The sequence below is a fragment of the Planococcus citri genome, chromosome 1 (assembly GCF_950023065.1).
Source record: "Planococcus citri chromosome 1, ihPlaCitr1.1, whole genome shotgun sequence".
Taxonomy (NCBI): Eukaryota; Metazoa; Arthropoda; class Insecta; order Hemiptera; family Pseudococcidae; genus Planococcus; species Planococcus citri.
In genome coordinates, this window is record NC_088677.1 from 45,177,246 (window position 1) to 45,198,329 (window position 21,084).

The 21,084-nt window shown below is 35.1% G+C and overlaps 3 protein-coding genes across 4 annotated transcripts in view; 2 read left to right on the forward strand and 1 right to left on the reverse strand.

Annotated features, from left to right (window-relative positions):
- Nucleotides 1–21,084, reverse strand: part of Flo2 (flotillin-2) — a 128,842-nt gene that overhangs the window by 16,930 nt on the left and 90,828 nt on the right. The gene's annotated exons all lie outside the window — the stretch shown is intronic.
- On the forward strand, nt 1,765–6,416 carry LOC135832242 (glucose dehydrogenase [FAD, quinone]-like). Of its 2 annotated transcripts, none has more exons than XM_065345371.1 (4): nt 1,765–1,975; nt 4,256–4,485; nt 4,572–4,805; nt 4,910–6,416. In XM_065345371.1, exons 2-4 carry the CDS (start codon nt 4,257–4,259, stop codon nt 6,259–6,261), a joined length of 1,815 nt encoding a protein of 604 aa, XP_065201443.1. In that variant the 5' UTR covers nt 1,765–1,975; nt 4,256; the 3' UTR covers nt 6,262–6,416. The 2 variants fall into 2 exon arrangements, with proteins under 2 accessions (XP_065201443.1, XP_065201444.1); XM_065345372.1 differs by lacking the exon at nt 1,765–1,975 and adding an exon at nt 2,757–2,816.
- On the forward strand, nt 12,707–19,745 carry LOC135832238 (glucose dehydrogenase [FAD, quinone]-like). Its single transcript, XM_065345366.1, has 7 exons — nt 12,707–13,037; nt 15,685–16,913; nt 17,609–17,864; nt 17,954–18,501; nt 18,595–18,773; nt 18,864–19,129; nt 19,211–19,745. Exons 2-7 carry the CDS (start codon nt 15,828–15,830, stop codon nt 19,573–19,575), a joined length of 2,700 nt encoding a protein of 899 aa, XP_065201438.1. The 5' UTR covers nt 12,707–13,037; nt 15,685–15,827; the 3' UTR covers nt 19,576–19,745.

The window sequence follows — 21,084 nt, forward strand, 5'->3', positions numbered from 1 at the left end:
CCATTGATCTCTGGCTAAAAAATTATATTTTACACAAACAAAATACAAATCATTCAACTATTTTCTGAAGTGAACATTGTTGCACACACAATGCAGTCTCAAGTGGAGATCGTGGAGAATTTGGCCTATGTGAATTTTGTTTACCTAAAATTGACCTAAATAAAAAAAATCAGCATGCAGTTTTCAACCCCTCCGCACACTACAAATTTCAGAGACTTTCTTTGAACCCCCCCCCCCCCGCCTTTCTTTTCTACCACAAATCATCCAGATCAAGGTGTCCGTCACCAATTTGAACGAGACCACGATTTTTAAAGAGAGTATGGTCTGAAACTTCTTAACCAAAATTTCAGCTGATTAAAATTCATTTTTCGATCTTTAGAGACTTTTTGAGAATTCGAAATGAACAATTCATGCAAATATGTACTTACCTATCTATATTATGTTTTTATTTCTGGTATGGAAATTAATTTTTTTCAGCTAAAAACTCTGTTGTGGTTTATTCTCGACCTGTGCAAAGGGTTCATCCAAATTTAATCCGATTTCAAGAGAGACATTTCGAGAGAGTTTTTTGCGTAATATTCTTTAGTTATCGTTAAAAATACGCATAATAATGATCGCAAACGGTGACATTTGGTTAAGGGTAGTTGATATCAGTTTTAGGACTGGTTGCCGTTGTTTTTACTAAATAAATAATGTGTAGGTAGGTAGTACATGTTTTTAAAAAAAAAACAAAAACAAAACAAAACTTAGATCGTTAAAAATGGTCAATTTTGAATTTCGTTGTAAAATTCGCCAAAAATTACAAATTCAATTCGGGTAGCTGAAATTTTGGTTACGAGGGCTTCAGACCACATTCTTTACTGAAATCGCGATCTAGTTAAATCAGAGGCGAACACCTCGTAGCTTGATGCGGGGTGATTGACTGATTTTCCTGAATTTCGATTCTCATTCACGAGGAAAAATGATTTCACGAATAATTTACTCAAGTGACTAACGCTTAAGTAAATCATACTTGAGACGTAACTTAATTACATTATCTTCTATTTTGAAAGCACACTCAACTTGTGGATACTGTCGAGCTACTTCATATTTAAAATGCAATTAATTAATCGCGACAGTAAATTTTGGAATCAAAACAATATTTTCTTTCGCAAGTTGAAGATCATTGTCGTGGTGTAGTGTAAAAGTTGGCTCCTTCATCGGCATTGAATTAATTTTATTCATTTTTTAAATTCACATTTTCAATCATCGAATTGCATAAAAATATTCAACTGTTGCGATACTTCCCCCGAATATGTAAGTACTCAATACTCATACATCATCTCCGATTCATTCCGCGATTTTTTTATTTGCTCATTTTTCCTCAATAATTCATGCCATCATTTCAAACACCGCGTCAGCTTCTCTATTCATTCACCTATGATTAGAAGATCGAATAATATCGCGAATCTGCTACTTTGGCCTTAATTTCAAGGTATCAATTTCGGATTTAAAATTGGAAAAACACCGTATTATACAAGGAGCAGGATACCATCATAAATACGAGGATCTGTGCGATAAGATGACACACCCGAACACTTCCGACAGTCTATGCGTGTATCTTTAAAGTTCAATGTTTTATTTGCACTGCATTTACATATACCTACGAACCGATCGACATGCACGTAATTCCGACCACAAAAAGTGAATAATTATCAATTAATTTCATTTAAAAATTAACATAATTGACGTTTTTATGGGCAATTAAAGCGATTAAGTACTTATACACGGTGCACGTATCTTTAATACCTACATATGTCATCAACGACATACGGCTACCACGTTTGACGATTCGAATTACCTATATTTTTTACGCGGATTACATTCGTTAATTTATGACAAGTGTGACGTGCTCTTTGATTCTTTGATGACAAGTATCGGACGTATAATTTCGGATAAAATCTATCATTCAGAACGCTGTAGATGAAAAAAGAATGTACGTACCTATGTTATATAAATTTATTATTACATTGTAGGTATTAGGTATCTGCCACATATGTTTGTTCCTAAGTACACAATACACATATGAATACGTCGCGTCGTTTACATATTCATCTCTGGACAGAAAATTTTACCAATGATGGCATCACTAGAAGCGTTTGACAGATACTTATCCGAGATTTTGCCAGCAAAATTCAACGTAACAAGAAATTAAATAAAATGTTTCGAAAACTCGCAAAACATCAGAATCTGAAATTGAAAATCATGAATGAACTTTGCGCTAATTGATTAAAATTTAAAAGCCAGGAAGTTGGATTTTATAAAATTTTTAAGTTGTAGGAAATTTTAAGAAATTGTGAAAAAATACCACCTCGTAATCGATACGATGACATTGAATTGAAGTGTTAAAACATTGAAGTTACTCGTAATTTGTAGGTATGTTTTAAAAACGAAATAAAAATACAAAATTTCAAAAAATTCTTCAATACAAGTAAAATGATTTTTGAAAATTTTATGATTTTTTTTCAAAAAGAGTAGATACATTTTCTCTATTTAAAAAAAAATGGAAAAATAAATATAAACAACTTTTAAAACACTGAAAAATTGTAAAATTCCAAAAAATTCTAAATTATCTAATAATAAATTTATAGTAATTATCACTTATTTTGGCAAAATGTCTTGAAGCACATGCTTTATTTTTTAAAATACAGATCATTGCTCTTGCATTCAAATAACTGCATATTTTGGGAAACCTCACGTAATATTCTCATTTTTAGATTGTTATCCAGTCAAGAGCACATCCATATAAAATGTAATGAAATCACACATCAATGAAAGTACGTCTACAATTATTTTTGTCTCTCTCTCTCAAAAAAAAAAAAAAAAAAATGTCACAAAATTGTGAACGTATAATCAATTTATTATCACTTGGTAATCAAAATCTGACATTACAGTAAAAAGCCATAATATTATCTAACCAAATGTCAAACTTTTCTCATTTCCAAAATTTTTTTCTTCCAATTTTTTGCCCTTTTTTGAGCGAAGTTGTTTCATTTATTTTTGAAGCAGATACTCAAAAGAATAATGTTCACCTGAGGAAGGGATAGACTTTCGACCCCTTCCTCTATTACATGTCCAATGTTCATCCAATTTTGTCTTATCATTTCGCATTTGCACATATGAAACATTTTTTCAAGAACCTATGTAGATAATTAATTACGAAGCGATAAATGTCAGCATCATCTTAGTCCGCGTTTATTTATTTACCGATTAAAACCTCCAGCAAAGCTGTCTACTACCGTGTTACACGTACACAATACATCACTTTCTTTGATATTACTACCCGCTGTGGATGGTTAAGGAAACCGATAATCTACAAGATGCTAGGCATTCAAAAGTGAAATGAGCTTAACAGTGAAAGCCTATGCTAGAGTTTTAACAATTTTATTAAGTCTGTGTAATCTCGATAAATGCGGTTTAATCGAACTGATTGATGGGTTGATTTTTGATAGTCATCTCGCGCCGCGCCACCATTCGATGCTAAATGATTTTACACATGAGAAGCTGACGCAGGTTCGTTGATTTTATCTTTTTTTTGCTCCAGTGTCCTCCCTAAGTTGTAATTTATATTGACGCGATAGAGGTAATGTGTACTTACTTAGATGGACTACGTCGTTCGAGGATTTTAAAATGCGATTATTATGTTAGGTACCTAGATTTGATATGAGATCAATGGACCGTTTACATCGAGTTTTTATATGTATAAATGTAATTTTTCCCCTTGAAATTTGAATACATAAACCCCTTAATCGAATTATACACTTTCTTATCAAACGCTCGAAATATGAATTTGATTTTTCATTGTTTTTTTTATTCACTTGAAACATTACGTAAAGTCGTCCCAGTTGCAATTTCAATATTTTCCAGAAATTTTTTCAGCAATTCAAAAATTTTGTCGTTTATTACACCAACGTAATTATACATGCGTGATATAATTTATCGAAAATACATATGGTGAATTCCACACAACTTCATTTAATACTTCAGAGGACATCCAAAATCCCACATTAATTTTACCAACTTATTCGCATTTGCAAAAATTCAAAAAAGTATAAAAACCAGCTTGGGCAGCTAAAAATTCAATTGTGGACATATTCCGCATGGTCATTTTAAAAAAATACATGTTTCGAGCGCATTTTCAAGGCCATAAAGATGAAGTAGCGCGTTTCCAGTTACTTTATACTTGAATTAAAATTTCGTACGTTTCAAATTTTAGCATGGACTGTCTCGGGTGCGCTTTTGAAGACACATCCACTTTATCAACCATGTGTCAGTCAAGTCTCAGTTTGAACACGTTAATGTTTTTGAGCTTAATCGAATCCTTATTCAGATCACAGTGCTCCATAGCAGATCCATGTCGTCGAGCACAAACTGTCAAGTCACCCGATGCAAAAGATTTCGAAGATAAATATCACGATTTTATAATAGTCGGCGGAGGAGTTGCAGGTAAGAAGGGCAAAAAGCTACACTACTACAGAAGTCACTAGATCCATCCTACGATACAATAAATTTCACTTCAATGTTTTCCGCAGGTTCAGTACTGGCAGGAAGATTGAGCGAGAATCCAAATCATAAGGTTTTATTACTGGAAGCAGGTCCTGAAGAACCCATTTCCCCTTCTGTGCCATTTTTCGCTTTCACTGCCTGGAATACTTCGCTTGATTGGAATTATCACACGGTTCCTCAGAAAAATGCCTGTTTAAGTACCGGCGGAATTTGTATATGGCCTCGAGGAAAAATGTTATGTGGAACAGCTTGCATGTCAGGTATGATCATTTCGTATTTTGAAATTGTCAACTAGACATCCTAATATACATGTAAGTATGTACTTAGTTCTTTTCAATAATCTACTCATCTGGTATTCGAATAGGTATGATGTACACCCGAGGCAGTCCAGATATCTACGATCACTGGGAAAGATTAGGAAACATAGGTTGGAATTATCAAGCATTGTTACACTACTACAAGAAATCCGAAAACAATACTCAATCCCCAGATATGATCGAGCGCCAATATCATGGTTTTGACGGTCCCATGAAAGTTGGTAACTTTCCACATCAGCCCAAAAAAGCCAAACTTATATTATCAGCGGTTGAAGAACTCGGATACAGAATCGGGGACCTTTGTGGAAAATACCAAACCGGTTTCACAACGGCTTCGGTGATGGTGGAAAATGGGGTACGAGCCAGTCCAAGCAGAATGTACCTTCGGCCTGCAATACATCGCCCAAATTTACGAGTCTTCATTGATTCATACGCTGTAAAAATTCAATTTAACAAAGAAGGCAATAGAGCCACCGGAGTCCATTTCAGAGATAAATTCGGCAATATACGTAAAGTATACGCTTCCAAAGAAGTTATCTTATCCGGAGGTGTAGTCGGATCTCCCCAACTACTTTTGTTATCCGGAGTAGGACCGAGGGAAGATTTAACCAAGTTGAACATTCCAGTCATCAAAGATTTACCAGTCGGCCAAAATTTACATCATCATTTTGGTATCGCTGCCACAGCTACGATGAAAAACGTAGCCGAAGACGACTTCAATATTAAATCACTTTACGATTATATCAATTGGCGAAACGGACCGTTTTCCAGCACGGGATTGACTCAGGTTACCGGATTCTTGGAAACCAGTAAAACTACCAGAAATATTCCAGATATTCAAGTTTACTTGGATGGCCATGGAACAACTTGCGAAAAATATGGTTCGGTGCAAGAAAACATAACCCATATAACATTACGACCGGTTTACCTTTTATCAAAATGTCGAGGGTCCATAAAGCTACGTTCTGCTGATCCACTAGACTATCCGGATATAGATCCGAATTATGTGTGCGATCAAGAAGAAGAAGACGCTTTAATAGAGTCGATTCGAATGCTGCAAAAATTAATGAAGGCCAAAGCGCTGAAAAATAATTTCATCAAATTCTCAGCTTACGTCGAATCCGGCTGCGAATCACTGCCCAAAGACTCGGACGAATATTGGCGATGCCAAATACGAATGTATACATTGGGTGAAAATCACCACGCTGGTACTTGCAAAATGGGTCCAGCCAATGACCCAACTAGTGTGTTAGATCACCAATTACGAGTTCACGGTATACCGAATCTTAGAGTCATCGATGCGTCCATTATGCCCACGCCAATCAACTGTAATACAATCGCTCCAGTTTTAATTATCGGTGAAAAGGGTGCGCAAATGATTAAAGATGCTTGGAAATGACCGCGTCAGTAATCCATTTTAGTTAATCTCAATTCGACTGTACCTATTCTCATATCGAGCATTTGTTGTTGTTGTTGTTTTTGTTGTAAATACGTTGTTTTTGTCCATGTACATTTCTCAAATAAATACACGATCTATCGATTGGTAAAACCCTACCTAGCTAGTTACCTTTTTCCATTTTACGTTAGTCTACGATTAGCCATGTCAATCGTTCATACGTACCTAGTACGTGGGTGTAGATCATTTACCAAAAAACTAAATCCTAAAACTACAAGTATATATAAAGATTTAACAATATTATTATGAAATTTAAAAAAATATGCGCCTACGTATTTGAATACCACACGTGACTCTAAACCTATCGTTTCATAACGACGTGTATTTTTATTTAAGAAAAAAAAAATGAATAAAACAATCAACCCACCCAAGGCCAAAAATCAGAAATTAAATCATAACATATCGATCGAGCCTTTCCTGAGCCATCACATCGTTTATCTACGGTCGCGTAGATCGCTTTTGTGTAGTAATAATGGAATACGTTCGACAGATCGATAGTTAGAAGTGAACTGCTGCTGCATATTCAGGTTTGACGATCGTGTTGCAGTTCTCGATGTTTTGAAATGGTACGAATAAATATTCGAAAATGATCGCGTCGAATCGCTTTGACTTTTGAGAAAAAAATATTCTAATTCGTCGATAGTTTCGAAAATGAAAATCTGTTCAAGCTGATACAACCACCTCCCCATCCCCACCCGACTCCAAAACTTTCATACTTCAACTTCGACTGATTTCTTTAAATCTTTCGATAGAGCAAGGATGTAAAGTTGTCTTTAAATGTTCTAAAAATGCGTGCATTTTTTTGAAAATTCTCACTCGTTCTTAATTTAGAATTGGAATTTTACTCTCTAAATTTAAAGCAGTGAAATTGACTGTTTCAAATTTAGAGAGTATACTACATATGTAGGTAGGTAGGTAGTATTAGAGGTACCTACCTCATAATATAGCAAAACATGCAAATCCACTCATACGAGTAGTTATTTCGAGATGAAAAAATTTCAAAAAAATGTTGATGAGAATGGTAGTCATATCAGTATTAATGACTCATGGCCAATCGCATATAGAGCAATTTTCCACAACTACAGATCAAATAAGGCAATAAAAATTTTTATTTTAATATTCATCAAGGAACGTCACTAATTAATGAAGTAAATCAAGATTTCGTCACTTTTTTTTGAAATTTTTCGATCGAAGACTCGAGATGTTTGTTTATAAAACAGCGAAATTACTCTTCCCTCCATTCCATAAAATACAGTAAAATCTACGCTCATGTTTTGAACGATGAGTAAACTAAACATAAATAATACTCGTACATCCCCCGAATTAAATATTCGACTTTATCTTCCCTTCTTCACCTCCCTCAATTCGATTTCAGCATCCTGGTAAGAGGAAATTAAATTTCATAAGAACCGACAGTTTCTGAAAAAATGGGCAACTGGCAACAGAGACTCATAAATTTGAGTAATAACAGCTGAGTTGTAACTGTTAGACGATTTTGATTAATAATCTTAGAATTTTCATTTGAAAAAAAATGATAAGTGATAATTTTAACAAATGGAAAATCATTTTTTCTAGCGAATCACTGCGTTAGAGTTCGTTTTTTTTTTTACTTTTTCTCAAACCAGCAGACAAACACCTCAAAATAAAAATATGTAGATATCAGATAACTAGGTATCTCTTTTTGTCCTTTATTTGATCAATCAACATCTTTTTTCATAATACTTACTTAATACATAAAATAAGAGTACTCTACTTACTCGTAAGTACATGTATAAGTTTAATTATTCTCTGACTGTTAGGTCACAAATTCGTACTCACCTGAAACAAAGACAAATAGAATTACATACTTTTTTGATTTAAGACATTAGAAAAATGAAATAAAAATTATCCACAATAGCCACTTTACACTGAAAGTCATTTGTAGCAAAAATGGACAAATGAACCAAATATCGAACACATTTTTTTACATATCAAAAATAGGGTATCTAAGGAATTTTGGAGGAGAAGGGAGGAATGTCGCTGCTTATTCGCAGTTTTTTCACAGAATATTCAAAAACTTCTCAACTCACCTGTTAGGTATAAGTACATATACCTGAGAAATCGTACGTAAAGTTCAAAAATGTTTACAGTACCTAACTACAAATGAGGGGAGGTATGTGAAGTATGGAGGGCGGCCAGGGCGGGGTATATATATGTAACTACCTACTTCACGCACAAATATTGGATCAAAATTTCATTTCGAATAGACCACAATCCATACACGAAAAAGTGCTCTAGAAGTTGATTTTGTATTTTTTTTTCGGGAACCAAAAAAACGCGCTGCCAAAATGAAGGTACTATGTGCCCCATTCAGAAAAGTGCAATTTTGAAATTTTTCCCTTGCACAAATGGGGGGTGGACCCTCAAAAAGGTGATTTTGGGGACATGGTCGGAACCACAAAAACTCGACGGGGTTGTGTTGGGGGACTTCTCCCGATACCAAATATGTGATTTTTTTCCGTGGCACCCTGCACAACTGCATACTGTGGCACTTTTAATGCGATTTTTATGCATTTTTGGCCGATTTCGACGATAAAACGGCTCTGATGACCAGAGTATGGCCTGAAACCAATGGATTCTTGGATGTGTGTTGAACGGGGATATTTGAAGCCCAACTACGCAAACACGGTGAAAAAATACTTGCACAACGCGATTTTATGTGCACTAATAGGTTTGTTACCACTCCCCTCCCCCCGGTATTCAATAATGCATTGTCTATTTGATAATATCGATGCGACCCATCAAAGTGATATGAAATTTCGCGCTGAACTCAAAAATCGTAATCATTTTCAATTCTGACCCCCCCGCGGTGGAGTTTTGACTCCCAAACTGAATATAACGACGATATTAAACAAGTTTACCACATTACACGTCGATACTGAGGATTTATGTGTACGCAATAAGAATTATTTCTCATATTCGTTGCTGGGAATATTTTTGCTTCAAAAGTTTTCATTCAATCTGCACCCCCTCCCCTCCCCTTCCAAGACTATGTTTGAACATGGATTTGAAAACTTGATAATGACCTATCAAAGTGGTATAAAATTTCGCGCTGAGCTCGAAAATTGCATTCATTTTTCATTTGCACCCCCTCGGTGGAGTTTTGCCCCCCTCCGACCATGAATCTAACTACGAAAATGAACACGTTGCACATTACGTGTCTGTATAAATGAGGATTTATGTGTAGGTACGTATTTCAAATGATTCTCACATTTGTTATCTGGGCATGTTTCTGTTTCAAAATTTCTCATCCCATCTCCGTCCCCCTACCTTATGGGTTTGAAAACTTGACGCGACCCGTCAAAATGATATAAAATTTAGCGCTGATCTCGAAAATCTCATTCGTTTTTCATTTTGACCCCTCCCGCCTCTCCCTTCAGTCGATCGATTGTTGTTTCTCATGACTGAATCGAAGTTTGGAAACGACGAAGCTTGAGAAAACATTTTCGTGTATTTCTGTTGTTTTTAAAACACCCACAAATAAATGGTTAGTGAGACTCTAGTGAACCATTAATCAGCTAATTTCATAACACCATTTGATCAGGTAACTTCGTAACACCATTTGATCAGCTAATTTCATAAAAACTTTTGTGAATAATTGTGCTCGGATTGCACAACATGTACCTATATTTTTTTCATCTTTCATTTTTTTTGCTTGCATTTTTTGTATTTTTCATTTACGTTCCTTTTTTTGGTTTGTTTATATTTTTTTCTCGTTTTTCATACCTATTTTGTATCTGTTGATGTTGTTCCATTTTTCTTGTTTATCTATATTTTTTTTCATCTTTCATTTTTTTTGCTTGCATTTTTTGTATTTTTCATTTACGTTCCTTTTTTTGGTTTGTTTATATTTTTTTTTCGTTTTTCATACCTATTTTGTATCTTTTGATGTTGTTCCATTTTTCTTGTTTGTATTATTTTTTCGTTATTCTTTTTTTCTTATTTCATCTGATTTATTTTCATGTACAGTAAAACCTCGATAAGTGCAAACTCAAGGGACAGGAAAAATTATTGCACTTATCGAGTTTTTCACTTAAAAAGGTTTGCACTTAGCAAGGTTATTTTCCCACAATTTGCACTTATCGAGGTGAACAATTCACAAAGGTTTAATTCTCCTGCAATTTCCATTGCCTACGTAATTTTGCACTTATAGAGGTGAAATGTACAACAACTTGCACTTATAGAGGTTAGATTCACTTACAATTTCTATCATCCAGGTAATTTTGCACTTATAGAGGCAAAACATAGAGTAACTTGCACTTATGGAGGTTAAATTTGCCTACAATTTTTATTGTAGTGGTAATTTTGCACTTATAGAGGTGAAACGTACAGCACTTTGCACTTATAGAGGTGAAAGTGCTTTCTACTGCCGAAAAATTGTTGCACTTATTGAGGTTACCATTTGCACTTATGAAGGTGAATTTACATGGTAAAGTGACTGAAGGGACCGGGGATTACATTTTTGTTGCACTTAACGCGAATTTGCAGGTTATCGAGGTTGCAATTATCGAGGTTTTACTGTATATTTTTTCACGTTCTTATTTTTCTGTTTTTTTTTTTTTTTTTTTTTTCATTTCAACTCCTTTTTTTCATTTACATTTTTTGTATCTGTCATTGTTGTTCCATTTTTCTTGTTTGTATTTTTTTCTCGTTTTTTGTTTTTTTCTTATTTCATTATCTGATTTGTTTTTATTTTTTCTTTCAATTTTCTCATTTCATTGAATGCTTTTCTCGTTCTTATTTTTCTGGTTTTTTTTTCATTTCGTCTCCTTTTTTTCTTTTTTCTTTTTTGTATTTTCCATTTTTCTGTTTTTTCTTTCATTTTTGTATTTTTTTCCACTAATATTTTTTTTATAAATCCTCATGTACAGACACGTAATGTGCAAAGTGTTCATTTTCGTAGATAGATTTATGGTCGGAGGGGGGCAAAACTCCACCGAGGGGGTGCAAATGAAAAATGAATGCAATTTTCGAGCTCAGCGCGAAATTTTATACCACTTTGATGGGTCGCATCGATATTATCAAATAGACAATGCATTATTGAATACCGGGGGGAGGGGAGTGGTAACAAACCTATTAGTGCACATAAAATCGCGTTGTGCAAGTATTTTTTCACCGTGTTTGCGTAGTTGGGCTTCAAATATCCCCGTTCAACACACATCCAAGAATCCATTGGTTTCAGGCCATACTCTGGTCATCAGAGCCGTTTTATCGTCGAAATCGGCCAAAAATGCATAAAAATCGCATTAAAAGTGCCACAGTATGCAGTTGTGCAGGGTGCCACGGAAAAAAATCACATATTTGGTATCGGGAGAAGTCCCCCAACACAACCCCGTCGAGTTTTTGTGGTTCCGACCATGTCCCCAAAATCACCTTTTTGAGGGTCCACCCCCCATTTGTGCAAGGGAAAAATTTCAAAATTGCACTTTTCTGAATGGGGCACATAGTACCTTCATTTTGGCAGCGCGTTTTTTTGGTTCCCGAAAAAAAAATACAAAATCAACTTCTAGAGCACTTTTTCGTGTATGGATTGTGGTCTAGAAGTGGAAAAATGGAACCACAAGAGTTCTTAAAAGACGTAAAATAGAGGTCCCCAAAAAAGCATTCTGGTCCAATTCAGGCTAAAAAATTTCACGCTTTGAGAAAACCTGAATTAGCTAGTAAATTAGCCCTGAAGGAAGTAGTTCCAAAGAAGAGGGAAGAGGGATCAACAATCGACATTATTTACTGGTAAATTGATTTGGTTCAACATTTTCTTCAAGCTCAGACCAAAGCAATAAAAACTTTGTACGGCAGGAAATCACACCGATTTCAAATACGAGGAACCGATACTTGGACTGCGCGATAAAGAAACATACATAGTAGTTAGTCATTTGGATAGTACTTAATTAACAGTCACTATGGAAGTAGGGTCCCGCCTTGGCCTATATGGTTCACGAGCTCAAAAAGAAATTAAAACCTGTCAAAAATTTAATGCAAAATCAAGGCTCAGATTGAAGTACATACACGGTCGCATTGCGAAGGGAATCGCAACAATGTTTCAATTTCTAGATTTATCAATCAAATAGGTAGGTACTAGGTAGGTATTAGGTAGGGTTACATATACATTTTCTTTTTCGTAGAATTAGCCACAACATTTATATAAACGAGTAGGTACAGGTAAGGATTAAATAGTTCCCATAGATCAAACAAAATACGTAATCGCATTAGCACACGTCCACTGAAATATATCCGATAAAAATGAAAAACAGTTATAAATATAATTACTTCCAGCGCCGTACCTTCTCGTTTCCTGAAGATGAAAAAAAAAAATCAAAATTTCTCCAGTACCTGAGAGGAAAAAAAATTACTCACAGAAAATTCCTGACTATACCAATCGCTTACAGCATTATTCATACCTAACTCGTAATATTCGTACAATGTAATTTCTATTGCTGCGGTTAAGAAGGGAAACCCTCACATCCCACTACAACAAATCTTTCACACCATCTGATTGTAGTCTCGCCGAAAAAGATTGATAGTTAATATATTGAATTTGCGTGCATTATAATTTCCGCATAAAAAATAGCGCATTCGCAATTATTTCTTAGAAGTGTTTAATCCATTTGACAGTGCGTATTTGATGATACACAGTATTCAAATTCATTCAGAATTCATCATCTGATTTGTTTACACCTGCGGTAAGATTGTTTGTTTTTCAAATTTTGTAAATTACGATTAATCAATTTTCCATTCAATTGCTTTTCATTTTTTTTTATTTAATGTTATAACATTGAATAATGTTTTAGTGATTAGAGAATAATTTTTGAAAGTGTTCGGTGATAACGTCTTTCAACTTTTTTTTCATTTTTGGTACGTTTCTACGAGCTGAAAAAAAATTCCATTCTCAAATACCTAATTCAAGATAATAATTGATTTAGTCGAATTAAATTTTAAGGATCGTTTTTTTTCTAATTTTCAGTACTTTTTCATATGTTTTAGGTTAGGTTATATTTTTTTTAAATATTGGTTGTTAGTAAATAACAAAACGATATTTTTTAGGTTTCTATTTTTTCCCTCAAGATTTGTAGAAAAGTTTCCTGGGGAGTATTTTCAAAAAGAATTGATTTTTTCCCCTTAAATCGTACTCAGAGTGTCTCTAAAACCACGTGATTTTCAAACTCATTCTTTTTTTTCAACAAAAATTTGTTCCTAAACTTTGAATAATTTCGTGCTCGTTCGATCACATTTCATATCTTTCTGTCATTTGAATCAAATCTGATGACTTCCATTACTTCAATTTCTACTTCCTCTCCCTCATCTAATATTACCTACTAGTAAAATGTCAATTTTTTTACAATATATTATAACAATACGATGGGAATGTGAAATTCAATATTTTCAAAATTATGCTAATGAATGTTGGAGAAGTAGCTGAAGAGGGGGGGGGGGAAGCATTTCATATTCACAAAAAAGTTACATAACAGAGCAAAATTATCTCCGTGAGGTGAAATAGTTTTTTCAATAATAAAAACGCAGCATAAATTCAATAAAATTAGCGTTACGATTATGTATGTACTTTGAATGGAAATTCCATCTAGATTTTCAAGGTTTCAATTTTTTTGCGCGCCTTTCCCGAATTGTACTAACGAATTTTTTCCAAATTTTCCGAATAATCAAAATCCGACAAATTTTTATAGTATTACCGATTTGACAAATTTAAAATTTAAGAGCTTGTTTCGAAGCTTTCATCATTTTTTGTTTTTTAAAGCAAAATTGAGTAACTTTTTTTGGAAAAACTTTCAACACGGAGGTCTAAAATTATTTCGATAAATTTTTCTCAAAATGTTCAAATAAATTGTGGAATACGTAGGTAGATACATTTGTTTTGCTGCCTTCAACTGATTAATTTTTTTTTCATCGATTGGGATGCCAAATTGATGTATCCCACCGATCCACAGAGAGAGTCACTTCAACTGAATTTTTCGTAAATGAATACATACTTAAGTACTCGTACCTAACTATAAATAATCAAAATTTTCAGCAGAATCGTTTAACTGAAGTAAACTCAAGTTCCCCTCTTTTCAAACAATAATCAATACGTATAAAGCCTATTTAATCTCATTTATTTTAAAAGAATATTTAACCGATGTATTTCGTGTGAGAATATCGTTATAGTCTTGGTCATCAAAAATAAAATAAATCGCCTAATACTGGGAACATTTGTCGTTTCAAGTATAAATCGAAATTAATGTTGCATTACATAAGGACAGAAAAAAAAATCAGCAAAATTACATCAACTACACGTAATTAAATATGTACCTTTGTCTGCATTTAAACAAAATTACTCTTGAATTATCTATCGAGAATCTTCTTAAAACCGTTAACTACGTACATATGAGCTAGGAAAACGTTATTTTCAGACGACTCCGGTGATGTTATTGCTCATTAGTCATTAATCATCCGTTTAATTCTGTTAAATCATTCTTTCAATCAGACGACGATCTTCTATCACGTAATTTAAACAAATAAAAAAAAAGTGTTACTAATTCTTTGATTTCACAATTAAGAAGAAAAAAAAGACTGCGTCAAGTGAAACACTCTAGAAAAAACCATGATTTTTGTTATTACTTTTACATTTTACCAAAAATAAAAAAAAACACGCCATAAACAATCATTTGATCCGCGTTGAATGAATTTCTCATTATTTTCGATTAACGGTGTGCATATGTATATGGAACGATTAAAATAATCACGGTTAAAATTAACTATGGTTCAAGAATCAAGATCGACGAGTACCTGGAGAAAAAAGTATAGATGCAATTCGTTCAATGTTGGCGAAAAAAAAATTAAACAAATAATTGCGTGAATTTAGCAATATTCGCCACACGCAAAAATATGTACCTACCTACCATAAATAAGCATCAAATTTGCAACATGTTTTTCGTAGGGCAATACTCGATTCCATAAAGATAATTCAAGTACATAGCATGCACCTATGGTAGCATACGCAAGTGATAATTTCCCTACAAAATGTATTCCATCCATCCATGAAACGTACACCAATCATCAAAATTTATATAACTGTAACAACAAATTGTAAATATTATCACAATAGTATTACAAATGAACAAAATGACTAGTGACACGACCGATGTAGGTATCTACTCGTAAATTACCCCAGACGTGTTTCACGCTCGAATTGCGTTTTTCTACACTATGTTAGAGATACCCAAGTACGAGTATAACTATGCTATGCTAATTCGTACGCGGCTCAAAGTCGCACCAAAAACGTACTTACCACCTATCGTAGTTCGCACTTGAACCGTTCATTTGTTTACATTTCAGGATGGAAAAATACACGAGCAGAAAAATGTTCCGAATATCGAAATAATCATCATACGCTACGACTCGACATTATGGGATGAAGCATTTGTACACATATAAAATCAGCTTGACATGAAAACGCGTAAATCTGCTCGATAGCTAGCATGGTGCAGAGCGAATTCGCACCCAAAGATGTTTCCGATGGTTGTCACCTCAACGCCAACATGAGCAGTTGCTCTACCGAGTCCATGATGTTCATACAACTACTAATGTATTTATTCGGTTTCTCGAATGAAAAAGACAACATAAAGTTCAAATCGGGGTTCTCGCCTTTGCATTCGGAACTGCACACCATCGCAAACCAAATAAAAAATTTGCCGCAATTTTCACCCAGCAGCGAAGACGATAGCGATTTCCAACCGACCGTGGAACGTAAAAAGAAAAATCAAGCCCCTTATCGTCGACCACCTCAACGCCATAGACCTCATCATCATAATCGTCACAAACCTCAAACCGATTACGACGAAGAAGAGGAACCTGAAAAAGCATCCGAACAACCTTCCGATTCGGACTACGAGGCCGGAGATGAAAAAGAGGAAGATGTTGAAGAGCCTTACACCAACGAGGAGTCTCATACGGATGATGAACCTCATGCGCATCAAGAACATCATACGCACGAAAGCGAAGAAGTAACTCATCCTCCCGAAATGGACGAAGAAATAGCCGAATTACTCGCCAATACCGAACACGAGCACGATTTCGAGCATATCGAAGATTACATCGACGATTACTTCGATAGCACGCACCAGGTGCACAGGGTTTTGCCGAATTTCTTCCCCAGCGCATCTCCGCCAGATTTAAGACGAAATTCTACAGCCGCAGCCACAGCCACAGCCACAGCCGCACCCAAAGTCAAACGGGAAATTCCACTGGCATTTCAAACCGTTTCCAATCCGAGACCAACGGGCCATTTTCTAAACGGATACGAGCATATGTTCGATGAAAATGTAATGTCTGTATTCGACCACGAACCATCGGCTGGAACCGTGTATGACTTTAAAACTCCTCATAGACTTTTTCCAACCAGACCACAACCTCCCTACCCTTTCGAAATGCCGCCTTTCCACAAGAAAAATCAACCTCATGGTGGCGAGCAAGAAAAAGACAACACGTACGATTTCATCGTCGTAGGAGCTGGATCAGCTGGCTGTGTGATGGCGAATCGATTATCCGAAATCAAAGACTGGACGGTGAGTAATTTGCTCTTTTTACAATAGTTTCGAACAAATTGTCCAAATTCACGTTTTTTGCTTCGATTTTTTTCAGCACCTACTAAAATGTGTGCACAAAAAAATATGAATTTTCAAAATGTGAGTGAAATGAAAGAGAAAAGCGTGGTAAACGGAGTATTTTGACCAGCTAATCGTGAATCCCGTGTTCGTTTTTCGCAAGAGGAATTTTTAATGATGGAAAAGTGCAGAAAGGGTCAGGCATAATCAGAAACTCAAATCGCAACTTTTTAGGTTCTTTCAATTTCTTTCTCGACTGGAAGTGGACAATACAAAAATTAGTACGATGCTGAAGTTTACTTACTATCCAAATTCACCAAAATTGGAAATACTTTTTCATTTTGCAAATCATCGTATCTACCTTAATTAAACATGATTCAAGAAGGATTTTTTCTTTCACAAGTGTCTCATATTTTATAAAATGGGGGTTTCAACGGAAATTTTCAAAACCACGAATAACACGATTAAGGCATGAGATCACGTACCTCTACCTACTTACCTACCTACCTATAAAGCTGACCACACAGCCGAAATGGTTTTCAATTGGTAACCGCAAATTGGACAATCGTTTTTTCTATTAATCAAACAGTACGAAAGCAATTTCCGGTCAGCTACATAATTCCGCGGTTTTAATATTACATCATTATTTGTCATAGGTTCTATTACTGGAAGCTGGAATCGAGGAGCCTTTTTTCGCTGATGTACCAGCTTTGGCTCCTTTGCTGCAAGGAAGCACGATAGATTGGGGTTACATGACACAGCCGGAAAAACACAGCTGTAAGTCGAGACCAAATGGTAGATGCGCTTGGGCCAGAGGTAAAGTCATGGGTGGATCATCGACGATCAATTATATGATATATCAACGAGGCAACATGATGGATTATAACGAATGGAAAGACATGGGAAACGAGGGTATGATTTCGGTAGTTTTACGATCAGGTACCTATGTGCCAAGGAGCGTATTTTTAATTATTAAGTATAATATTGTTTCATTTTCACAGGCTGGGGATACGACGACGTACTCAAGTATTTCATCAAATCAGAGGATAACGAAGATAAAGAAATTTACGCCAAAAATCCCGAATACCACGGCAAAGGCGGCTACCAAACTGTAGAATGGTTTCCTTACGTTGATAAAACCGTTCCTCATCTTATCGCAGCCTGGCGAGAAAAAGGCTTAGACGAGGTAGACGTCAATGCTGAAACTCAAATAGGCGTAATGCATTTACAAAGTACAGGCAGACATGGAGAACGTCTCAGTACAAATGGAGCGTACATCAGACCCATCAGAAAAAAACGAAAAAATCTCAGAATTCTGACAGAAGCTCACGTCACCAGAGTGCTTCTAAAAGCAGATAAAGATCACAAACAACACGCTTACGGAGTTGAATATTTTTATAAAAATAAACTCAGAACGGCTTTAGCTAGAAACGAAGTGATATTATCAGCAGGTGCCATAAATTCTCCCAAGATTCTCATGCTTTCTGGCATAGGTCCCAAAAATCATCTTAAAAAGATGAATATAATTGTGAAAAAACATTTAAAAGGGGTAAGTTTCATATGTATTTATGCGTAGATAAGTAACTGAGAAGGTGTGAGGTGTTCGATAATTTTACTATTCATCGCCATTGATTTTCAACAGGTTGGTCGAAATTTACAAGATCACACTACTACTGATGGTATAGTCATCGCTATGAATAAAACCATCACCGATTCAAATTACCAAGGCAAGGTGAACGATGCTTATGAATACAAAGAACACAGAAAAGGTCCGTTATCAGCGCCTGGTCCCATACAGTGCGGTGTGTTTCTGCAAACTAAGTAAGAAATCGCACTTTTTCACAGCCCCTTGTCGCAATTACGTATACGTACCTACCTACTGCTTGTTTTAACAATCATATTTATTCGCAGATACGAACACTCGTTAGATGTACCTGATATTCAATACGCATTTGACGCTTCAAGTGTGCACGACTGGCTTATGGATCCTGCAAATATGTCAGCCATGTCAATGCAGCCACTTTCTTATTACGATGCCATAAATGTACGAACGATCCTTCTTTCTCCAGAAAGCAGAGGATTCATTTTACTAAATAAGACAGACCCTGTTTGGGGTCCACCATTAATTTACCCACGTACTTTCAGTAGTGGGTGGGATCTAAAAATTATCGTAGCAGGTATTTCATTTTTTTCCTCGTTTATATGTTGCGAAAACACTTGATAGAAACAGCTTTAAATTATGAATCATCTAATTGCAGGGATGCAAATTGGAGCAAGCATCGCTCAAACTAAATCAATGCGAGAAATCGGAGCATCCCTAGTGAACGAACCAGTTGAACCCTGTCGTCATCATAAATTTGGATCAGATAAATACTGGGCTTGTGTAGCAATACATTACACGACTACAATCTTTCACCCAGTTGGTACATGTAAAATGGGTACCAAGTACGATGATATGGCAGTTGTTGATGCTAGATTACGAGTGTACGGGGTGAGTCGTCTCAGAGTGGTGGATGCCTCGATTATGCCAAAAATTGTCAGAGGAAATACCAACGCACCGGTTATAATGATCGCGGAAAAAGCATCCGATATGATCAAGGAAGACTGGGGAATGTCAACGTAGTACTCAATTTACTTACCTACCTGTTTTTCTTTGATTCTTAGCGCCTGATCACGCTGACTTAGGTTAACTATGAGACGCAGGTGTCATGATTATTGCATATTTATTTTTATTCGCGAAGTAACTGATGAACGCGATAGGTGCACAAATACATTATCATGTTTTGTTTTTCATTTTTTAAATAATTTATTAATATGTACATAGTAATAACTTAATAAGAATAGAAACTTATGCCTGTAAATCTTTTTCTGAAAATTGCCCATTTGAAAATTGAAGAAACAAATGCAGTCAACTGCTCTAATTTCCTACACCATCGGAGGTAATTTCGGACACTAACAGTTACCTATGTATTTCAATTTTATGAATAGAAATGATACATGAAACTGAACACGAACACGTTTTCTGATACATAGTTTGAATCATGAGCTTTCTCCTTCATGCAAAAATTTTTATCTTGTGCCATTCATTTGGCCATTATTCATACGATTTTTCTAAATGCTGCGCAGTCAAGTATGGTAAAAAAGTTGTGTTTCAAGACATAATTTACTAATTCGGAAATATCTTCAAAATTTTTACTCGTGCTCTGATTAGCTAGAGAATGTTTTTAGTGATATCTAATAATTTCACTATACCTCAAAATTTTCACCTTTCATGTATTACAAAAAATAGTGTCTAAAATTAGGTCACATTAATAAGGGAGCTTATTTCGGACGTCTTCTAATTTGTATAAAATGAACAAAATCACTCAAAATTTACAATTTGATGCTCAAAAATGGTTCCTCTGATGATGTTCTATAAGAACATAAGAACGAACATTCCATAGAATCGGTTACTTCGAAGTAATTTTTGAGAAACGCTAAAAAAAAGTGTTTGAAATCAGGGTAATTGACAGTACTTCATTTTCGACTTCATGAATCGATTGGGAAACGTTTCCAACCTGAAGCCTCCAACGATTTTTGAAAGTTGAAATTTCTAACTACTTTTATCAAATAAAGTTGGAAAGCAAAAGTCGAATTCATACCCTAATTTCAAGACGCCAAATTGATAGGAGGCGGTTTCACTTTCAAAAAGCTACGAAAGGCTTCAGAACTGCTCAAAAATGGTTCGAAACTGTTTTCAATGGATTCAGGAAGTCGATAACAGAATAAACGCAAAATTTCAGCTTTTTATAGGTAAATTCGGTGAAATTTTGATTTTTTTTTTCAAGTTTTTGGACCAAGTTTAATTTTTTAAAACTCACAAAAACTCACCTCGAATTGAAAGACATGTAAACTTTTCTGTTCTTTTCATAACAAAATTACCAAGTACATTTAATTTCCAAGCCTCAAATGTCAAAAGATTTAGGTTTTCTAAAAATTTAAATCCGTGTAGGTATTACCTACCATGGATTATGGCTAATATATGTATATGGCTTTATACCATAGGTAATTGTAATTTTTTTTTTCAATACAAATACCCAATTTACCCGAGGAAGTTTTAGCACGTACCAACTTGAGCATCCTTTAAAATATA